The sequence below is a fragment of the Carcharhinus amblyrhynchos genome, chromosome 25, assembly GCF_965287045.1.
Source record: "Carcharhinus amblyrhynchos chromosome 25, sCarAmb.v2.hapA, whole genome shotgun sequence".
In the NCBI taxonomy this organism is placed as follows: Eukaryota; Metazoa; Chordata; class Chondrichthyes; order Carcharhiniformes; family Carcharhinidae; genus Carcharhinus; species Carcharhinus amblyrhynchos.
In genome coordinates, this window is record NC_137348.1 from 39,096,666 (window position 1) to 39,120,932 (window position 24,267).

At 42.8% G+C, this 24,267-nt stretch overlaps 1 protein-coding gene across 1 annotated transcript in view; it reads right to left on the minus strand.

Annotated features, from left to right (window-relative positions):
* Positions 1-24,267, minus strand: part of LOC145358300 (neural proliferation differentiation and control protein 1-like) — a 179,512-nt gene that overhangs the window by 3,847 nt on the left and 151,398 nt on the right. The window contains exons 3-8 of the mRNA XM_080212210.1: positions 13,001-13,105; positions 10,461-10,640; positions 8,327-8,393; positions 6,852-6,939; positions 2,133-2,212; positions 1,075-1,174 (exon numbers count right to left, since the gene is read on the minus strand). Coding sequence (XP_080068336.1) covers positions 1,075-1,174; positions 2,133-2,212; positions 6,852-6,939; positions 8,327-8,393; positions 10,461-10,640; positions 13,001-13,105 — 620 coding nt within the window. The remainder of the gene's footprint in view (positions 1-1,074; positions 1,175-2,132; positions 2,213-6,851; positions 6,940-8,326; positions 8,394-10,460; positions 10,641-13,000; positions 13,106-24,267) is intronic.

A 24,267-nucleotide genomic window follows, 5' to 3' on the forward strand; every position in this document is an offset into this window, starting at 1 on the left:
CAGGAACTAGCTGTTGATTCACAGGCACCACTGTTTAGAGAAGACTGCACAGTAATGGGCCTGTAAAGATGTAATAATATGGCTAATATCTGTTCTCTTTGCCTAGCTGTAAAGGTTATTAACATAAGAAAAGCCTGGTGGAGCTCCCTCCTGCTGCATTGTCCTCCCAGCACTTTATTCAACAACAACTAATAACAGTGTCAATGACTGAAGCTGCAGTAAAACCTGTTCCATCATCTTAATGACACAATTCATTTACTCTTAAACTGTGAAAGCCCCATCAGGAACACAGAACTAAATCACATTTAATCCCTCACAAAAGCTGCTTCCCCACCCCCTCCATGTCTTTTCTGACAATTCTCCCCTACCCAAGTGTTGTCTTTATTGGGGAAACTGATTCACAAGTTCCAATTATTCTTGGGTTCTTCACACAAGTGTCTTTCCCCTGTTAACAGTTCGTACTGGTGGTCTACGCAACAGCAAAAAGCATCATGGTAGCACAGTGGTGAGCAGTGCTGCTTCACAGCTCCAGGGTCCTGGGTTTGATTCCTGGCTCGGGTCACTGTCTGTGTGGAGTTTGCACATTCTCCTCGTGTCTGCGTGGGTTTCCTCCGGGTGCTCCGGTTTCCTCCGACAGTCCAAAGATTGGGGGGTGGGGGGTTAGGTTGATAGGTCATGCTAAGAAATTGCCCCTTATTGTCCAGGGATGTGTAGGTTAGAGGGATGAGTGGGTAAAATATGTAGGGATATGGGGGTAGGGCCTGGGTGGGATTGTGTTCAGTGCAGACTCGATGGGCCAAAGGGTCTCTTTCTGCACTGTAGGGTCCTATGATGATCATATTCAATCATTGCCTGACATCCACATCTGTGCAAACTGGTCAGTTGCCACTCTAAGACTTGAATGAAATCTGAACTGACACTTCAGAGCAGAATCATAGAAGTAGAGCAAAGAACAAAGAAAAGTACAGCACAGGAACAAGCCCTTTGGCCCTCCACGCCTGTGCTGATCATGATCACTACAGGGTACGTAGTTCTGGGTTTTGTGGCAAAATTCTCATCACTTAAGTTACTTACTGGAGCCAGTCCGGGACATTCATAAACTGTGAAATCCCCGTCTTCATTTTCTCCCTCAGATTCTGTTGCGGATTCAGAAACTTTGGATTCATCTTTATTTCTGTAGAACAAAATAACTGTGGTGAACAAGAGACAATACCCAGTGCTGCTGATCTCTTTGTTTGCAACTGTATTTAGCATGAGATTCCCCATCCCCCAAAAATGAATACTGTCCAAATTTCTTGGGCACAGTGGAGATTCAGACTTGTATATCTCAACTGCCCCATATTAATTGGTTCATCTCAAATGGGAAATAATTCCACTGAGAAAAAAAAAAGAGGAAAAATGACTAAGGGCGACACAGTGGTTAGCACTGTTGCCTCAAATGCCAGGGACCCTGGTTCAATTCTGGCCTCAGGTGACTGTGTGTGGAGTCTGCATGTTTTCCCCATGTCTGCGTAGGTTCCCTCTAGGTGCTCAGATTTCCTCCCATAGTCCAAAGAGGTGGGGGTTAAGTTGATTGGCCATGCTAAATTGCCCCTTCATGTGAGGGAAACCACGTGTGAGGACCCACGCAAATCCACAGAAAGGAAGGGAAAGACAAGAGGCCTACTCCAAAATGCTACTGTTTGGCTGTGTAAGGAAGCTCTATCACCAGTGGTTGATGCACAGCTTTTAAATAGGCATCAGGGAAACAAATCAGTCAACATAGTAAAGAGAAACTCCCCTCCTGAAATCTCTCCATCATTCTCCTCACCCTCTATGCTCTTTCTCTTGTCTGTTGGTTGAAGCTGCTCTCAGGAGTCTGCCAATGCTGCACAGCTTATCAGCTTGACATTTGGATGAAAACATTTGATTTGTACTTAAAGCAATTTGCCTGATCCTGTGTTTAATCAGGATACAAAGTTACTGGGACATCCAAACAGCATCCCAGTTCTTACCCAAGAGCAGTTTTGTGATCAGCAATGCTAGCTTGAAACTGCCGCAGTGCTCAGCAACCTGTTCATCTACCTTAACCACCGCTTTGTCCATTAGATGAAACAAATTCAGTACTTAACAAATTGGCTCTGAATACTCACTTCTCCATCGATAACATCTGTTGCTTTTGATGTTGGTAATGGTACATCTGGGCACTCTGTGCCAGCTTCTTGTCACCACTCTGTTCAAATCACAAATAAGAGAATGTACCTATGATGCTTTTTTGAATATTCTTTACACAAGTTACCACATTAAATATTTGTATCCCAATTAGCAGGAGCCTGGAGGCCTAGAATCTCAACATTGGAGGCCATCAAGTCTCTGCAAACACTTTAAAAGAACTATTTAATTAGTCCCACTATCTCCCAATAGATCTTCTTTTTCAAGCATTTTGCAAATTGCCTTTTGAAATTCACCATTGAACCTGTTTTCACATCTCTTTCAGACAGGGCAGTCCAGATCATAATAATTGCTGTGTAAATAAAATTTTTTAAGACCTTGCAAAGTCAAGTTCTGAGGTGCCTGAATTCAATGTCCTTTTTGCATAATGGTGACATTTTTTATATTGCCATTTAGGGTAAAAGGAAGCCATCGTGAATGTCACTTGACTGTTGATATTACAGTGCAAGTGAAGCTGACTACAAGTTGATGAATTGATAAAGTTACACTGAAGAATATGGGCTCAGAAAATACACACAGCCCCAAGTCGAGACTTTAAGTCCAGTTTTAGGTGCCAACCAAAACAACGTGAAGAAAGAAATCTGTTCTAAAGATTTAGCATTTAAAGAACATGGCCAACGCTCTCCCATAGCAGTGACTTTCTTGGCTGCTGGATGGGGTATCAGGTGAAGGGATGCTTGTTTAAAATGGCCTTTTTGGTGAGAGTCACTGCAAAAGAACTTGCATTCTCTTTGCATGTCTAAATATTTCGGGATGTCCCAAAGTGCTTTTCATAGAAATAATTCGAAGTTTAGCCTGTGTGATACAGTCAAACTCAGCAGGCACTTCACACACGCAGAACCCCATAAACACCAATAATCTCTGACAAAGGGTCACCCTAAACTCGAAATGTTGGCTGTATTCTCTCCCCACAGATGCCGTCAGACCTACTGAGATCTCCCAGCATTTTCTGTTATTGTTTCAGATTCCAGCATCCGCAGTGTTTTGCTTTTATAACAGCAACAATCTGCTCATTCTGTTGGTGTTGGCCTTTTGGCCAAGATCAAACTTCGGATCAATCCCAAGATCGGGTGCGATGCCTATTCTTGTCATGTTGTGTCCCTTTTGTGGGGACCATGAATTGGATTCAATTTTAATTTGGATTGTTTTTGGAGCAAGCAAGGAGATGGATTAAGGGCTGGTCCTGTCCACTCTGTGCGTTGGCTTTGTAACTTTGAGAAAGGAACAACGTTTTTTTAAAAAGATAAAACTGGGAGGTCTCCCTGTTCTGTAAGAAGTATCATGGGATCATTAACACACCTCAACCACTGAAAAAGGCAAACGAGTGAAAACTCCTCAAGGGTGACACTTGTAAAAATTCAGTGCTCCCTCAGTACTACATTAGATAATTGACCTGCCTTATAATGCTACAAAGAGTAGTATGTGCATCAATTTGAGGTGCTCAAATCTTGAATTGGTAACCAAACCCACAAGCTTCTGACTGCAGGAATGCCATTAGCTGAGTCAAGCTGACACAAATGGATACGATCTGGTGGCCATTACAGAGACGTGGCTGCAAGGTGACAGGGACTGGGAGATGAATGTACAGGGCTATCAAGTGTTTAGGAAGGATAGGCAGGAGGAAAGAGGGGGTGGCGTAGCTCTGCTGATTAAGGATAGTATCAAGGTGGTAGCAAGGGATGATATCGGAGCCAAAGAGCAGAAAGTGGAATCGTTGTGGGTGGAGATTAGGAACAGCAAAGGGAGGAAGACGCTGGTGGGTGTCGTCTATAGGCCACCAAATAATGATCTGGAGGTGGGGCGGGCTGTTAACGCGCAAATAAGTGTGGCGTGCAGGAATGGGACGGCAGTAGTTATGGGAGATTTCAATCTGCATATTGATTGGTCGACCCATGTTGGACGAGGTGGGCTCGAGGAGGAGTTCTTGGAATGCTGCCGGGATAATCTCCTTGAACAGTGTGTGTTGGAGCCGACGAGGGAGCGAGCTATCTTGGATCTGGTGCTATGTAATGAGGCGGGTAGAATTAGGGACCTTGCGGTGAAGGATCCTCTTGGAGAGAGTGATCATTGCATGGTGGAGTTTCTGTTGCAGATGGAGGAGGAGAAAGTGGGTTCCCGGACACGCGTCCTTTGTTTGAATAGAGGGGAGTATGGTAGGATGAGAGAAGAATTGGCGAATGTGGACTGGGGGAGCGCGTTGGAAGGTAGGTCTGCTGAGGAGCAGTGGAGGATCTTTGAGGAGATCTTTCTTGGTGCTCAGCAGAAATTTATTCCGATGGTCAAAAAGGACAGTAGGAGGAGAGGTAATAAGCCGTGGATAACGAAGGAGGTGAAGGAAAGTGTTAAATTAAAAGCGGAGGAATTTAGAGTAGCTAAGAGCAGTGGGCGAGAAGAGGATTGGGAAAGGTTTAAATGTCAACAAAGATTGACAAAGAAGTTGATAAAGGAGGGTAGGAGAAGCTATGAAGCTGGGCTAGCACTTAATATAAAAAAGGATAGCAAGAGTTTTTATAAATATATAAAAAGGAAGAGGCTGGCTAGAGTGAATGTTGGTCCTTTAGAGGATGAGAAAGAGGACCTAGTGGTAGGGGATGGGGAAATGGCTAAGGTCTTGAATAACTTTTTTGTTTCTGTCTTCACGGAGGAGGACGTGAATAATTTGCCGGGTGTTAGCGATGGAAAGGTGGTAGGACTGGAGGGTCTTAATGACATTACTGTTACTAGAGAGGTGGTGCTCGACAGACTGGAGGGGCTGATTGTGGACAAGTCGCCAGGACCGGATGGAATGCATCCGAGGGTTCTGAAAGAAATGGCGGAGGTTATAGTGGATGTCTTGGTGGTTATTTTCCAGACGTCGCTGGATTCCGGGGAAGTGCCGGAAGATTGGAAAACGGCTAATGTTACGCCGTTGTTTAAGAAGGGTGCCAGGCAAAAGGCGGGGAATTATAGGCCGGTTAGTTTAACGTCTATGGTAGGTAAAATGTTAGAATCCGTCATTAAGGAGGAAATTGCGAGGCATCTTGAAGGGAATTGCTTGATAGGGCAGACGCAACACGGTTTCATTAAAGGGAAGTCGTGTCTGACAAATTTACTGGAGTTCTATGAGGATGTGTCTAGGGCAGTGGATAGAGGAGAGCCGGTGGATGTGGTCTTTCTGGATTTTCAGAAGGCGTTTGACAAGGTACCTCACAAGAGGTTATTGCAGAAGGTCAGGGGACATGGAGTTGGGGGTAGGGTGTTAGCGTGGATAGAGGATTGGTTGTCAAATAGGAGGCAGAGAGTGGGGGTCAATGGGTGCTATTCGGATTGGCGGTTGGTGACTAGTGGGGTGCCCCAGGGGTCGGTGCTGGGGCCTCAGCTATTTACCATTTATATAGATGATCTGGAGGAGGGAACCGAGTGCAGGGTGTCGAAATTTGCTGATGACACCAAGATTGGGGGAAAGGCAAATTGTGCGGAGGGTGTGGAGAGTCTGCAGAAGGATCTAGATAGGCTGGATGAATGGGCCAGGAAATGGCAAATGGAATTTAATGTTGGCAAGTGTGAGGTGGTCCACTTTGGTAGGAAGAATGGTAGGAAGGACTATTACTTACGTGGCGAAAAACTGCAGCAGGCGACGGTGCAGAGGGACCTCGGGGTCCTTGTGCATGAGTCGCAAAAACCCAGCTTGCAGGTGGTCAGGAAGGCGAATGGGGTGCTGGCCTTCATAGCGAGGGGGATTGAATATAAAAGTAGGGAGGTCTTGCTGCAGCTGTATAGGGCATTGGTGAGGCCGCAGCTGGAGTACTGTGTGCAGTTTTGGGCGCCGCACCTGCGCAAGGATATTTTGGCCCTGGAGGGAGTGCAGAGGAGGTTTACTAGGCTGATACCGGAGTTGAGGGGATTGAGCTATGAGGAGAGGCTGAATAAACTAGGCTTGTACTCGTTAGAGTTTAGAAGAATGAGGGGAGATCTCATTGAGACGTATAAGATGATGAATGGGATGGATAGGATAGAGGTGGAGAGACTCCTCCCGCTCAAAAAAGACAGTAGGACTAGGGGGCACAGCCTCAAGATAAAGGGGAGGCGGTTTAGAACGGAGTTGAGGAGGAACTTCTTCACTCAAAGGGTGGTGAATCTCTGGAATTCTCTGCCCGTTGAAGTGGTGGAGGCTGCCTCGCTAAATATTTTTAAGAAGCGGGTTGATGGGTTTTTGATAAGAGAGGGGATTAAGGGTTATGGGGAGAGGGCGGGAAAGTGGAACTGAGCCACGACAGATCAGCCATGATCTTATTGAATGGCGGGGCAGGCTCGAAGGGCTAGATGGCCTACTCCTGCTCCTATTTCTTATGTTCTTATATTCACACCTCCACAAAATCCTCCCATTATTCATTTTTGGACCAACATTCAATTTTCTTCCTCTGGCTATAAAATCTAAAAAGGAGACAGGTCAACTACAGGGTAGTCTGGTCAGGCATGGAAAGCAGATGGTAGCCTTGGGAGCTTTTTGGCTATTTTCCCATTTGCTCATGGGTGTAATTGTCTCGCTGCATCAAAATAAACCAATTTACAAACCAGACATAGGGCTTGGTCTACATTGTGAAACTGTGATCTGAGCATAGATGAGACTCAATTGAAGCACCATCTTCTTCTGAACTTACCAGGGGTTTCTCAGGTTGAGCATTGGATCCAATTATACCGTAGCCTGGATAATCTGCTTTCTGAGTTAATCTCACCTCCTTCTGTAATCTAAAATTTAAAAAAAAGGTCAAGCAAAAAGCACAGCTTGGAGAGCCACACAGACATTTTTTATTTAACTGGCTTATGCTTTATGATGTTAAAAGCTGCTGCAACATTTACCAGCATGGATGTGACAGCTGAGTAGGCCGTCAAGAACGTATTTTGGTCACTTGCATGATGAATGGCAACCTCAGTGGGTGGCTGGCACCTGAACAACTGTATTCCAGTATAGACTGATATTTTCAGGAGAGAAGGGAACAGAACTAGAATGATGGGTAACTGGTTCCCTGTGGTCTAGTTATGCATTGATGTCAAGGAATGATGTCCCAAGGAAATACAGGTAAATCTATAATTCCTGTGTATTTGCTATACTTCATAAAACACGCATGTCAGATTTTAACTGAAGTCAGTGCAGACTTGATGGGTTTAATGGCCTCTTTCTGCACTGTATGGATTCCATGGTTCAAAAATTTATTGAGGTCAAAATTCATCGAGTTATTTTTCTCTTCATGCACTCTGCCTCAACCACTCTGATATCCACATCATGCACTTTCAATAATTGATCTTCACTCAGAGTTTCTTCACTGTTAAGTATTTCAAACTGGTTTCTAGCAGATGGCAATCTGAGGTGAGACACACAATAGGTGTCTCGATCTAAAAAAAATCTACACTCAGCTCAACATCAGCCCATAGCTTGAGTGGAAGCACTTGCATTCAACCATCCCATGGTTCAGACTGTGACTCCAAGTCAGCACTGTTTAACCTGTATTTGCAGAATATATTTGACACCTGTGCAACTTGGGGCAGTTTTCTGAGCAAGATTTCAGAAATTTCTGAGATAAATGGTGTAGAGGCCTCAGACATAGAGGTATTAGGTGATGAAGTGAAGATAAGTCAGTCCTTTAGGAACATAAAAGTTCAATAGTTTGCTCGCTCCATCCATTATAAATTTTCCAGGCACAATTAAATTGTCAGGGCACTTGCTTCAATCTCCCTATGCAAAAGTCTGTTCAATGCACTGTCAAGTTGAAGAATTTCCTGAAATCAGTCCTAAATTTGCCTTTTATTAATTTCATTCTCTACTTATGTCTAATATTGTCACTGTTGAGTGTGAAGCACTTGAGATTTGCTTTCTTGCTACTCTTAACCTCATTTCCCAGTTGTCTTCTTCAGAGGTTCAAAACACGTTGGACAGATTTGTCCAACCTCTCTCAGAATTCAGTCCTTACAGATCCTCAAGTGATGCGCCAAACACCAGCCATGGCTTAATACATTTTACTGCCCAGTCTTGGACTTGAGGGGGGCAATCCTACTGCAGAATCATAAAGTTCCATTACGCTATGTCTGAACGCCCAATTTCTTCATGCTTCCCGATTAACAACTTGAGAAGGCTTACCTGTACCAGCAGATGCCAGCAATGATCAGTCCAGAGACCCCTGCCACGGTGCACACAATAATCAAAGCTGAGGGATAAAGAATGACAAAAGTCAACAACTTCCAAAAGATGCTGCTTGGCAGGCTTCTTCCACATTGCAGTGCAATCTAAAATATATAAAACTGGTACCTTGTCAAATCTAGTTTGATACACTGCTCACTTAACACAGATTGAGATGATGCCAGTTTTGTTCCCACTCTATCCACAAGGGTGTCAGCCGGGGCAAATGATGTCCATAAAATAATGGTCATGACGGGTAAGGTAATGTATGGAGAGTCTCAATTTACATAGAAAGACAGAAGCGAGGTATGAAATGACGGGATAAATTTCAGTTTAATAACGCGAAATCTGCACTTTCAGGCAGAAGTCTAAACAGTCACCAGTTGGCTGTAATACTAGTCATTTTATATACATGACATAACATCAACACTGATTTAAGAAACTTGTGGCTACTACCAGGCTAGTCATTTCCCAGACTTCGAAATACCAATACTAAACAAAGCACTTATCAAGGTTGGGCTCTTAACTGTTTACAGAACACAACTTTTTTGTCAGGCAAAGCATGCAAGTCTGAGATGCATAGAGCAATGACCAAGAACATGTATGAATTCTTTAAAAAAAATTATTTCTTTTCTATTTGAGACATGACACAACAGGTGTTCCACAGACTATTTTGCGCTATGTCTGAAGCCTGGGTTGTGACTTAAGATTCTAACATTCGGAATTTTTCCTCGCTGTGGTTTTGTTACCGTGGCGATCAGAACCTGAACCATTCACTCAAGCCTCAACAGCCTACTTTAAATGGAGGACGGAAAACTTTTCAAAATTAATTACATTTATTTTTAGTGGCTGGTTGATAATGTTCAGTCATTTGTTATATGCTCCCTCACAATTATAATGGCCTGTGATTAACAGTAAAATGAAATACATGAGGACTGGCAAGTTACCCTGTGGATGTGATAACTACATTGGTATGGTACCTTTATGCTAATGGCACTGTCTGCACCATTACAAGTTGCAAATCTCTGAATTCCCCGAGGCTACATGTCAATCGGCTTCAGGTTTCAAGGCATTAGAAGTCTAAAGCCTGTCTTTTCATGAATCAATATGTTGCTGAGAGATTCATGCAAAGGTTTGTGATCTATAATCAGCCTTTTTGGATTTCTTTCACTAACATATATCAGTCCCCATTAGATTAATTGAAGGATCAATAAGGAAGGAAGGTTGAGGTTAGGCTCTGAGCTAAAAGTTGATCTCACAAGAGGTATCTAAATTTCCCAAACACCACAATTAAACATATCCTTAATCTGTTAAAACAAATGTAGCATTATTGGTAACTGTACCTTATGTAATGTAGCTGATACTGTAAATGAAGCAATATTGTTTTGAATGAAAACAATTACTCCTGCTTAAATTAAAAATAGTGACTGGTGGTGCCAACTGCAACACATGAAATCTTTTTAACTTTTTCTTCTGTTCTTTCTCGTGGCATATTAATAATCTTTAGCAGCAGCATCACATTTGCTTGTGTTTAATTTTAGCACACTCTTGATTCCTTTTTTGCTGGGGGAAGTGGGGAGGGAATGGGGGGCTTACAACACCGATTATTGGTTCACCCGTAATGTCAACTCGAAGCTGACTGGATGCGTCTTTCGCCAACTGTGCTCTTTAGCTGCCTGAGGACACAACTACCGTGAAAGCTGAAAGAAATTAACCATCAGTACACAAGTGAAAAAAAAATGGCCCCAAGAATGTTAGGTGTGGCACTGGAAAGGCCCAGTGAATGGTGGTAAACTATTTGATGGTGGAGTGCATCATCAAATAGTATCTACGCCCAATGATTGCCCCCACCCACTGCTCAGCAGGGTTTATCTGGATCAGGAATCCTGACTGATTGCTTTTCCCTTCTTTTGCTCAAGGCCCAATAGCAATTACTCAAACATTTCCTGGGCTGAATCATCTAACAAAATCCAGACAAGGGAATCAAGCCATAGTTCTCTAATTTGTATGGTTTTAGTGGTATACTGGGTGCTGTATTTATCCACTGATTTTGGTCTACCAAAGTAAAACCTTTTGAAATGCAATGCACACTTACTGAGTAGGATGGCATCGGTGAAGGGAACAGCTTTCTTCGGAACAGTCTTTATTACTGCCACTTTACTAGGAGTGTTTGGGGGTATGCTCGTTGTAATAGGTGATACATCTTTACTGGATAGTTTGCCTGTACGAACTCCTCGTGATTCATCTTGTACTTCAACAGGTTTATCCTTGTCAGCTGTTAATGCAAAGTAACGATTATAAATTGCTTCTTGTTAAAAGACCCATTTCTCTTATTTGAAACTGCAAGCATAGATAAGATGTCCCAGTTCGATGCAGCGAAGGGCTAACCTCACTGTGGCACTGAAGCCAAGGGCACTCCCATCTCAGTTGTGTGCAGGACAGGACTGAGGAGGGGCCAAGTGCTTGTCCAAAGGGAAGATCAGTTTTAGTCTGCTGTCAGGTTCCTCTTACTCTCCAGCTGCTGGAGCTCAGTTCTTTTCACATTTACCAGATTGCCATTTGCAATTCCTCAACAGAATCGAGACGACATTTATTTTCTGATGCAAATACACAGTTCTAATGATGTCAAATCATGTAACTGCTTTGCTGAGGCCTTCTGGCTTCAGCCTCCATTTTCCTGAAAATACCAACTCCTTCTTGATGCACTTATCTTGCCCAAATATTCATTCCTGGAATTTAGTTAATGCATTTCAAAATAATCCAAACCAATGCTCACACAATAGCCACAGGTATGCAATTTGCAACATGATTTGCAGATTCTTCTCCCACCTTTCCTGGCACATGGACACAGAAAGAAGTCTTACAACACTAGGTTAAAGTCCAACAGGCTTATTTGGTAGCAAAAGCCACTAGCTTTCACAGCGCTGGCTGCCCCTTCGTCAGCATGGACACAGATCAGAGTGAGCGATCATACTTACTTTTAAGATGACCTAATGCTTTTGGTAATAATTGGCAAGCAAACAGCAAGATATGGTGGTGCGATTTATTCCTTTCCTTCGTCCTTCATCTTCCCCTTCCTTTTCTCACGGTGTGGACAGCAGCCGTGGTATTTTCTGTAAGCTTCAGTAGCTTTCTAACTCATCCTCCTATACCTTGAATCTTCAAGTCCCTTCCTGATTGTTCCACACTTTCAGATACTGTCAACCTAACTTTCCCTACAGTTCCCTGAACTGTGCCCACTCCCATACCTTCAAGTTTTACTTTTATAATCAGCCATAAGCAGTTATATAAACTCTATCAAACTATAAACTACCACAACTTTATGTTTATCATAGAACTATAGAGCATAGATAGAAATTGCTCAACACATCATGACTGGCTATTTGGTAGAACCATCCAATTAATGCCACACTTCTTTACTCTCCCCCTCTAGCCCCGCAAGTTTCACTTTCAAATATCTATCCAATTGCTTCTTGAATCTTCCTCAACTATCCTTTCAAGACTATGCATTCCAGATCATAGAAAAAATTCTCATCACTCCTCTTATTTATTTAGCAACTATCTTAAATGCGCGCCCACTGGTCACAGACCCTCTGCCCAGTGGAAGCAGGTTCTCTTTACTGATTCTATTAAAACTCCCCATAGTTTTGAGTAAATCCCGTCACACCTTCCCAACTCCAAGGAGAGCATTCCAGCCTTTTCTGCCCCTCCATATAATTAAAACCTTTTATTCGTGGTACTATTCTATTAAATAATTGTGTTTTTAAGGTAGAAAATCATCCTGAAGCTGCACAGTTGGGGAATCTTGTCTGAGTTGAAGGCTGTGTCAAAAAGAAACAGTTTTTAAAAATTGTTGTTGGGAAGTGTGGAGGGAAAAATGGAAGACCAGAATGTTGCAGGTAAATTGCTGCAGTCGCTGCCACTAAGGGAAGAGTGCAGGGAATAAGGAAAATGCACCATAAACCCAGGTTGGAAGAGCAGAAGTTGCTGGAGGGGTGTCTGGTCTGGTAGAATGAGGTGGAGATGCCAATCTTGGAGATCCTCTCCACTTGGAGCTGGCAGTTTGCGGTGTTGATGGTAGTCATGATGTGGAGATGATGAAGGAACAGCGTTCTGAAAGCTCATGGCATTTACTATCAAATAAACCTGTTGGACTTTAACCTGATGTTCAGAGACTTCTTACTGGTAGAATGAGGTCATGGAAGAATACTAAGGGGAAATGATATTTTTGAAGCAAACAGATACGAAGCAGTATTGAAACCAAAGGATCAGAGGCAACAGTAAGCAGATCATTAGGCAAAATGGGCAAAATCCTGAACAAAGCGGCCACTGATTCAGAGGCAGTGAGACCCTCATTCATTCCTACAGCAACATTACATTGACAACCTTATGTCAACAGACAACAGCATGTACTTCTGCACACCTGGTCCTAGCAGATGCTGCACTGTAATAGTCACAACAACTGATCGAAGTATACCATTTTACAGCAGGTAATATTAAGGATTAACCAACAGACCAACCTGTAGCATTTGAACAAACGACCAAAACCCTGTAGAAGCCTTAAACAAAGGATCTCAAAACAATATTTCATATTTAGAATTTGATTTCAAGCCTTCTGTCATGCCATGTACTTACTCTCTGCAGCCAGTTGTAGTCTGTGTGGCACATCAACAGTTTTGGCCAAGAGTGATGCTATGTAATCAATATCACCATCGATATCGGAGGTTCCGTGATGCATTCCTACAGGGAGAGAGGGAACAAATCTGAATAGCTCGAAAACTGCTGTGTTTGAAATGATAGAGAAAGAGAGATCGATCTTTTGTAAAGTGATTACCTTGTGGATGAATGGGCCCCAATCCACTTAAGTTTCAAAGTTTATTTATTAGTGTCACAAGTAGGCTTACATTAACATTTACAAATGAAGTTTACTGTAAAAATCCCCTAGTCGCCACATTTCAGCACCTGTTCGGGTACACTAAGGCAGAATTTAGCACGGCCAATGCACCTAACCAGCATGTCTTTCAGACTGTGGGAGGAGACCAAAGCATCCAGAGGAAAACGCACGCAGACACCGCACAGACAGTGACTCAAGCCGGGAATCAAACCCTAATGCTGTGAGGCAGCAGTGCTATCCACTGTGCCACCCATGTTGCTTAAGTTGCTGCCAACTATTTACCTTTTTAACCTCGAGTTAAACTCATTTAAATAATGAATTGAAAGTAAAATAAAATTGTCCTTTAGGGTCTAATTTAAATAAATACACAATGATGGCCAAAATATTTTTCCTGGAACTCAGTCTGCATCACTCCAAGCAGATTTCTGCTCCAGCCACACTATCAAAATGGCCCTCATCAAATTCACAACTGTAATGGCACTATGACAAAGGTAACTTTCCCTCTTCCTGCTTCAAGGCCAGTCTGCAGTTTTCGACATGGTTGACCACATAATCCTCCTCCTATTATCTCTGCACTGTTGTCTAGCGCGTGCCTGGTTTCATTCTTAATTGTAGTCGTAATCAACAGCAGCTTCTCTTCTTTCTGCAATTCTGCACCATTAACCTCTGGTGTCACAAAGTATTTACTCTTGATCCCCTTTGGTTCCTACATCCTGATCTCCACAATCTCTTCTGAAAACAATGTTATGCTGACAGCGTTCGGCTCTACCCCATCAATGCCTCTTGCACCCATCCTCTGGTTTCAAGTTGTCATAACGCTTGTCCAACATGAACAGGAATTTCCTCCTAATTAAATCTTGAGAAGAACAATGACATTGTTTTTGGCCCCCACTATGAACTCCATTCCTTCGCCACTAACTCCTGAAAAACTGTCCGAAGAGGAATTGGATTGTTTGCAATCTGAGGTCATATATGAACCTCCATCCACATATTCTTGCCATCCCTAGTACTGCTTATTTCTACCTGCATAACATCCTCTTCCCCTGCCACAACTTACCTGCTGCTGAAACTCTCACGCATATCTTCATCAGTTCTAGACTTGAGCACTTCGAGGTAGCAAACTTGAAGTCATCTAAACCTCTGCTACCCTCATCCCAACATACAACTGTGCTGTCTGACCTAAACTAGCTCATGGTGAAACAAGGCCTCAGCCTGTACTCAACCCCCTTCATGGCTCTGCCCCTCAGTATCTCCCAACGTCAATCCTCACTCCTCCATTTATGGCCTCAAGCATCTCCAATTTAGTCACATCATCATTGGAAACAATACGTTCAGCTGTGAGGCTCCAAATTCTGAAATTCCCTTTCTGTTTCTCTTAAGGTGCTCCTTAAACCATTTGACTAAGCTTTTACTCATCCAGTAATGTCCCTATAAAGCACCTTGGGATGCTTTGTTACATTGAAGATGCTATATAAGTATAAGTTGTTGTTGTCGAACAAAATGGCTCTCATTTCCTTTATATATCAAAGAATTATAGGATCCCTCCAGTGCATTCAGCCCATCGAGTCTGCACTGATAACAATCCCACCCAGGCCCTATCCACGTAAACCCATGTATTTACGCTGCTAATCTGACACTAAGGGCAATTTAGCATGGCCAATCCACCTACACTCTCACCTTTGGAGCGTGGGAGGAAACCGGAGCACCCAGAGGAAACCCATGCTGACATTGGGAAAATGTGCAAACTCCACACGGACAGTCATCTGAGGCTGGAATTGAATTCGGGTCCCTGAAGCTGTGAAGCAGCAGTGTTAACCACTGTGCCAACCCATAGATATATGAATAGATTTACTTTAAATCACATCAGTCTATAGCACTAAACATTTGTAAAGCTTGTCCCAGAATATCCCAGATCATGGATTTGCAGTGCCACTATCTACTGCGTCTACAAGTTTTATTTGACTTGCAGGAAGGAAATGGAACTAATTACACCGATGCTAAGACTGCTGCACTGTCTCTTGACATGTCAGCCACATGGAGCAGAGGGCAATCCCAAAATATACTTGCCGGATCTGCCAAGACCAGATGCCAAAACAAAACAAAAGGGAAAACAATCTTTGCACTCGCTGCTATCTGGAGGAAATCTGTCAGGATAGCATGGCACAAACATGGCATTATATTCAATACAAGGTGCTGCACTTGTATAACAAGCAACTCCATTTAAACATAGACAAATGTTTATATTATGTTAGTGTTGAATGGCAAGCGCACTTCAATCTGGGTCCCTGATGCTTTTGCAGGTAAAAGCACAGCTCGTGTAAATCAAAACTGGGTCTTTAGGATGTACAATACCTAGAAAGTTCTTGTTTGGGTTCCCAGTTTGTGCTGTTACTCATTTTTGACCACTTTGGCCCCTGCAGTTGCAGGCCCATGCTGGGCTACCTGCCCCTACAAGAAAAGTTTTGGCATCGATCCTGCAATTAATTGCACTCCAGTCAATGCATCATTTGACAACAAGTGGTATAACTTGCATAAAGAATGCTCATTTGTCATCAACTGGTCTAGATCAGTTCATGGCTGAGACTGTTGTGGTTCATTGGCTGTCTCATTGTGTTTGCTGTTGGCCTCTCGGGATTTGTGGAAGAACTCCTGCAGCCTCATTCGCCTGATGAATTCCTGTGTGTCTGCTGCGAGACTGATGGGATCCATTTTGGTGGTATTAGATCAGTCCAGCAGAGGAAGGGAGATCAGTATATACCATGCTGGAATGTCCAGTTTCCTTGGGCAGTAGGAAGGCCTGGATGTTGGACAGGACCCTGTTCCGGGCTTTGACTACTCCTCCAAGAAGTTTGTTGAACTCACAATTGCAGATGGTAAGCTGCAGGGATGGAGTATGATGCGGATTTTCTTAATGCCCTGGGCAACGTTGACCAGCAGCTCCAGGATCTCAGTGATCTGGTATGCAAGGCTGTTAAGCAGGGAATTCCAGAGTTTTGATCCAGTGACAGCAAAGGAACAGCGATATGGTTTCAATCAGGATGATATGTGACTTGGAGGCGAACGTCCAGATGGTAGAGTTCACATTGCTACTGTCCTTGTTCTTCTAGATAGTAGAGGTCGCAGGTTTGGAAGGTGCTGTCAAAGATCCTAAGTGATTTGCTAGCTTTATTATTTTATAAGACGGCATCACAGTGGCACACTGGTTAGTATTGCTGCCTCACAGTTCCAGCGACCCATGTTCAATTCTTGCTTTGGATGACTACTTGTCAGTGTGCAGTTTGCATGTTCTCCCTGCGTCTGCATGGATTTCCTCCCAGTGCTTCAGTTTCCTCCCACAGTCCAAAGATGTGCAAGTTCAGTTGGATTGGCTATGGTAAATTGCCTGTTAGTGGCCCAAGATGTGTAGGTTACATGGTAAATGCGTGGGGTTACAAGGATCGGGTGTGTGAGTGGGCCTAGGTAAGCTACTCTATCAGAATCAGTGCAGACTTCATGGGCCAAATGGCCTCTTCTGCACTGTAGGGATTCAATGGTTATATACTTTTAAATTGAATTCCAGTGCACTCTGATTTTTCAGTGGGGCCACATTTACTTTGTTACTCACATTGTTGATTATTCCTTTATACTCCCACCAGCAAAACATCCCTTTATTCCTCCAGAGTTGGTGATCCTGGCAGATTCAGCACAGCCAAGGTGCCAGAATGATCAGAAGGAAGAGTAACATGCCAACCGAAATGGAGGGGGTTGGGAAGTTCTTGGGAAAATCTTTCAAAATAAGCAACAAGACTTTTCCCCTCATAAGATATGGGAAACTGCACTGGTATCCACTTGATTGCTTTGATGCCTATAAGGCCTAATGGTCATTTTTGAATGCAAATGATCAACTTCCACAAATTTAACAAGACATGGTGGTTTCTGAATGCCTTTAAGTGGACTGACAAATTGCCTCAAATTCTTTAGGATGGTGATGGGTGGGGGAGCAGGTGGAAATGGAAAAAATCAGTCAAGGTTCCACTCTGCATTGTTATCCAACTACAAAATGGAAAGTGGCTGCAGATAGACACAACCTGACCCAAGGGCAAGATCAAGCCAAGGCAGCAATGCTTTTTAGATTGAATAGTTTGCAAATGCCCCCTCCAGTGTCAGAGATCTACCTTTGGAACTGTATTCAGCAAACGTCAGTGCTGTGATGTGACAGATTCAAAGCTGACATTGCCCGAGGACCCCCATATGATATCCCTGCATGATTGCAGACTCAAAGGCAAGGAGAAAATTGATTTGAAAAATGTATTGAGTGTCACTGAGCAAGGGCAAAATTAGGTTCAGAAAGTTGGATGTACAATGATGAACCCTCTATTTTAATATAATATAGATCAATAACGGTGTCATATTTTAGCTCAGTAGTTCAACTAAAATATGTTCTCCTTCCTAAAGTAAATCAGGTTTCTAAAGTGCATGTAAGTGATCAAGCTGATTGTATATACTGATTGGATCATGTGAACCAAGTGTCGTATGTAAATACAACATTATTCACCTTGAATGGATTACAGTAAAGAGAGAGTGAAGCAAAAGTTAAACAACAAGATTAGTAGAACTGTGCATCAACCATATAATTGGGAATAATAAAGGTAACAAAGATTTGGCTTGTTGCCTTGCTAAATAAAAATGTCAACTGCGCATACCATAGGGCCTTGGCCTGTAACCCCCAGCAACTATAGACTGGCTGTGTGTGGTTGCAAGTGGAAGCTGCGGGGGAGCCTGGAAATCACCATATACACTCACTCAAGACAGAAGCAAACAAGCCCTGCTCTGAGCGGGAAGGCTTGACCAGGACTGCAGGAGGTGGTACAGATGTAAATCAGCAGCTTGCACAGTGTCAGATTGCAAATGCTCAATGAGTCTGAAAGAAGACAGATGGGATTGATGACAAATTGTCTGCTCCATAATAGCAGTCAACAGCTCCCTGTTGCTCACAATGGGCAGCACTTTTTAGGGCAACATCCCTTACAATTTGTTTCAGGAGGGGAGAGCCCACCGGTGCCTGGGGTGGAGCAGCAAAGGAACGGGTTTGGGTTGATTTAATCATTTGGAAAACGCACAACGCTTGAGATAACGTCTGCACTTTCAGAGACAGTAATTGCCTGAATATACTTCTCTTTGCATACAATTCAGTTTTCCTTATCTGGTCTTTATCAGTGAGTCCACTGTCTGCTGAATGCAGTGTTTCCACATTGAGGCTCGGTAGCTTAATCAGGGCCAGCTACAAGTGGAAGTACAGCTATGCAACAAAATTATTTTAAGGTTAGACTGCAGGCAGTCTAATTTCTGCAGGCAATGCCATTATGCAGCAGAAAAAGGACATCACTAGCACATTTCAGAGACATGCAGACCCACCTGACATACACTTATTCATCAGCCAGCAACACATACCTGCAATGGTATTTCTCCCACTTCCACACTATTATCTATGGTGCTCCCTAAAGATGTGGAGATGCCAGCATTGGACTGGGGTAAACACAGTAAGAAGTCTGACAACACCAGGTTTAAGTCCAACCAATTTACTTGATAGTAAACTCACAAGCTTTCGAGGTTAAATTCTTCGTCAGGTGAATTCACCTGACGAAGAGTTTAACCTCAAGCTTGTGAGTTTACTATCAAATAAATCGCCCTCTAAAGATCCATTTTTGGCACCTATGTCTCATCCCCGTGGTGCCCTTTAATAACTTCATCCAAAAACATGGGTGACACCCAGCACTAACTCACCAGCATATCTCAACTCCTTATCTACCTTAAGATTTTCAAAGTGCTCGTTTAACATCGAGTACTAGATGAGCAGAACCTTCCTCTAATTAATGATAACTTCAATCCCTCATGCAAATTTTGTTCTCGAATCCTTGCCTTGGAAACTGCCCGAGGTAAAACCAGGCTGTTTAGAACCTTGACATTATATTTGATCCTCAGCTGGCAGGGCAGGTTAAGAAAGTGATTAAAAAGGCAGGTTGGCTTTATAAGTAAAACCACAGAGCACAGCAGAGGTTAACATGATCCTTTGTAAAAGTTTAGAAAGGATAGTAGAAAAATAAAGTTTATTTATTTGTCATAAGTAAGGCTTACATTAACACTGCAATTAAGTTACTGCGAAATTCCCCAAGTTGCCACACTCTAGCTAGCGTCCGTTTGGGTCAATATATCTAACCAGCACATCGTTCAGACTGTTGAAGGAAATCAGAGCATCCAGAAGAAACCCACACAGACATGGGGAGAACATGCAAACTCCACACAGACAGACAGTGATCCAAGCCAGGAATCGCACCTGGGTCCCTGGCGCTGAGAGACAGCAATGCTAACCACGTTGCCACTGTGCTGCTGTATATGAAGCTTAGAGTGTACACAGAGAAGATTTCCAAGAATGGTTCCAGAGATGAGGAAGTTCAATACAGGGCAGGTTGGAAAAGCTGGGGTTGCTCACCTTAAAGAAGATAGAGATGTGTTCAAAAATCAGAGACAGAAACTGTTCCCATTAGTGAAAAGGTTGAGAACCAGAGGACAACAATTTATGGTGATTGGTAATACAATCAACAGCGACATGGAGAAGTTATTTTATGCAGAATGGTTATGATCTGGAATGTGCACTGCCTGTGTGTGGTGGAGGCAGATTCAACTGTGAAATTCAAAAGGATATTGGATAAACAAGGCTACTGAGACAGGTGAGTGGGATGAGCAAAGACCAGCCATGGATATGACTGGCTGAAAGGCTGCTACTGTGCCAAAACCTACGATTTCTGTTCTATTTTTCACTCCACCCATATATCTGAGTTTTCACCAAGATCAGCTATTTCTTCCTCAGTATCGACTAGGTCAATGCATCATGGATATCTGCCTCCCTTCCTATTACTGTAATTATTTACAATGTTCTGAGATATCGGCACCCCTTTAAATTCTTTCTCCTGAACATTCCCAATTTTAATCATTTCATCATAGGTAGTTGTGCCTTCAGCTGCCATGGCTCTAATACCTCCTATTCTCTCTCTAAACTTCTCTATCCTCCCTCAAGATACTTCTTAAAACCTACATCTTTGACGAACCTTTCAGCCAACTACCTTAATATTTCTTTATGTGACCCGTTGCCAAAATTGTTTGATAATTCTCATGAAACGTCTGGGGATGCCTTACAATGTTAAAGATACTGTATAAATACAATTTGTTGTTGTGCTGTTGTCAATTTTTCTAGTCCCCTTTCGGTTGACTGCATTGAGAAAAGAATGTGCGCAGAAAATGCAAGTGAAAATGGCTATATTTTAATATAAAAGCAAATTACTGTGAATGCTGGAATCTGAAGCAAGAACAGAAAATGCTGTAAAATCTCAGCAGGTCTGACAACATCTATGGAAAGAGCAGAGCTAACGCTTCAAGTTTGGATAACTCAAACTTGAAACTTCTGTTCTCTCTCCACAGATGCTGTCACTGTCAGGCTTGCTGAGATTTTAACAGCGTTTTCTGTTGTGTTGGCTATATTTTAAGCTGTATAGCTGTTTCCCTTGTGACAATGCTGACTGGAATTCATGCTGCCATGGAAATAAGGCAAATGCAATATGCCAGAAGCTAAACTGGAAGTACTCTTAATTGAGTTAAAGCTGCTCTGCAATATTACCACTAATGTGGTAACGTGTAGTCTATTTTTGCCTGTACTTTAACCATGAATATACTGAAACGCATGCAAGCAATATACAAAAGGTGGGTGACACAATGGTTAGCTTTGCTGCCTCATAGCATTTGGGACTCAGATTTGATTCTTGTCTTGGGTCACTGCCTGTGTGGAGTTTGCATGTTCTCCCCCTCCCTGCGTGGGTTTCCTCTGGGTGCTCTGGTTGGTTAGGTGGATTGGCCATGCTAAATTCCCCCTCAGTGTACCCTTACGTGGTTTTCTCTTTCCCCAACTCGGTATCCTCCTCTAGCCTTGCAAATTCCCAAGCACTCCTTCAATTCTGGCCTCTTGCATAATGTCGATGTTCAGCGCTCCATCCATCTCTTCAGCTGCTTAGTCCTGAAATTCACATTCTAAACTATCCACTTCTGTCTAATTCTCTAAGAGGCTATTTGAAACCCACCACAGACTGCACATTTAATTACCTCTCCCAATATCTCTATGTTGACTGGGTGTCAAATTTCGTTTGTGAAGCATTTTGGGGTGCTAGATTATGCTATATAAATTCCACAGTTGTTGGTGATGGCAGTTGCTCTGGTCCAAGATCAGTAAATTGTTCCACTTTGGAAGTGGAGCACCCCCTGAATCATATCTTCATGTGCAATCCAGTTGTGCGCACATTTCAAAGTGACCAAGAACCAATTATCTTCCCCTTCATTATCCACCAAGTATCTAGACTGGTTGTTCCAACTGGGAATAGCGAGATATGGACCTCCTGCATCTGTCCAGATCAGTTTCACACCAAGTTCTGAACCTAACCTCCTTCCTCCTCTGCTCAATAAAGTTCCTCTGAACCAATGTACATGATTCCTGAGCTAAGAAAGAAAAATCAACTCGCCCAAGCATGGTTAAAGCAAATCACTGTGAATGCTGGAATCTGAAACTAAAAGAGAAAATGCTGGAAAATCTCAGCAGATCTGGCGGCATCTGTAAGAAGGGTCATCTGTTTTGAGTCCATATGACCATTTGTCAAGGCTTTGACAAAAGGTCATCTGGACCTGAAACACCAGCTCTTTTCTCTCCTTACAGATGTTGCCAGGCCTACTGAGATTTTCTAGCATTTTCTCTTTCGCCCAGGCACGATACTACTTTTCTCTGTGCAAGCATGTCACCATCTCATACGGCATTTTTCACTTGTTCGTTTTGGGTTAGGTCTCCCTCTGGACATTTTTGTACTGCTTTCATCCTCCAAGGGAATTCACAGTGAGAAACAATCTCAGGAAACCCCAAAGCTCTTTACGGTAAATTCACTTCAGCAACTGTTGTAATGTAGGAAATGCAGAAGCCAACTTGCGTACAGCAAGGTCCCATAAACAGCAACGTCAATGTCAAGATAACGTTGGTTGAGGGATAAGTATTGACCAGGACGCCAGGAAGAATTCCTCCATTCTTCTTTGGACTAGTGTCTTGAGAACAGTTACATCTACTCCTACAGGCAAAATGTCACCCGTAAAACGGCACCCCCAACAGTGCAGTATTCCCTCAATACTATTCATGAGACTAGATTACGTGTTTACAATTTGTTGGCCGAAGCAAGAGTACTACCTCAGAGTCACGTTCCACAAAAAGTCCCTGTAATGGTGAATTACAATCTGTTAACTCTTGTGGAGAATTGCCTGCATGCGGTTCCATCGTGCAGTTCCAGCTGTTCAATTAATCCAACTGGCCCAGTATGAATGCCTGTCACTCTGAAAACATAAATGAGTCTGCGACCTGTTCTTTTGAATTTATCTTTTGTGGTGCACGGCATCTTGAGACGACTTGTAACTGGCCTGTACTTAATCCACCGTGATTCAAATGCCTGTAACCATGCAGCAGCCAGGCACCTGGAACTGGACAGAAATTGTAGATAGATTCTGAAACCAATAAAAGAGGAAGGGCACATAACCTGCCCATCATATACAGTTCATCATTAGCCCAGCAAATCTTTTGCTAATTAATATTCCCTTTCCATAAGTTTCATTATTCAAATGGCGAATTAATATTGGAAATCAAAAGCAACAATCTAAGTGATTCATTTCCAGGAGTTACAGCCAGAAAGGCACTTCAACACTGACTATTTTCTGCCATTGGTGAATGATTGGCTTCAATCCATTTAATTAATTCACCTCTGTTTCAGCACTGAAGCTTAGGACGAACTGCTGCCTAAACTCTCCTCACTTGCTTCAGTCGGCACTTTTAGTCACGTATCAGATTACTCTGCAGGACTGATTCACTGCTCTTCGGATGTGCATAAACACAAAATGATCAATGGGAAAGAAATCTATGTAGAGTAAATACTCATATGCCACAAGAAATGAAAGGCACCCATGTACTGTCCTATAGGCTCCAGAGCAAAATGACATCTCTATCACTCCCCATTATTATAAATGACATGTGTCACTGGTCCCATGCATGTCACTTGTACACACACAGCAGGTAGTTCCGACAGCTGATCTGGAGATCCATAACAATGAAAGACAACGATAATTGCATTTATATAGTTACTTTAATGCAAAAGGTCCCAAGATATTTAAAAGAAGTTTAATCAAACGAAATTTGACAGGCAAGAGATATCAGGACAAGTGAATTACGTATTTTTTAAATGAACATCTTAAAGGACAGAGAAGCAAAGTGTTTAGGGATGGAATTCCAGAGCTTAGGCCATTGGCAACTGAAAGCCTGGCTGCCTGAGCAGAGCAATTAAAATCAGGGATGCTCAAGAGGTCAGGACTGGGAGAGCGCAGCAATCTCAGAGTTGTAGGACTGAAGGCGATTCAAGAGATAGTCAAGAGCAAGGCCATGGGAGGATTTGAAAACAAGGATGAGAATTTTAATAAGGCATTGCTGAACTGGCAGCAAGGATGATGGGTAACTGGGATTTACCACAAGTTAGGCTATGAGCAACAGTGTTTTGGATGAGTTTGAATTAAGGAGGGTACAAAATGGAAGATTACCAGGACAGCATTAAAGTAGTCACGTCAACAATGGACAAACTTGTGGATGAGGGCTTTAGAAGATGAGCTGAGGCAAGAGCGGAGATGGGTGGTTTTATGGTGGTTGATTAGAGAGTGTTCTGGTGATGGAGGGTTGGAAGCTTACTTTAGGGTCAAACAGGATATCAGGATTGTGAACAGCTTTAGACAAATGATCAGAGAGACTCTTAGGTTAGGTTTGACCTGCCAGTCAACAAGTTAGGTTTTGCCATTTGGCTTAGGAAGTTGTGTCAGTTATTAAAACACAGCAACACTAAAATGCTGTGATGATACTCCTGATAATTCAAAATCATATCACTTAAAAAAAAAATCAATAATTTTAAACAGC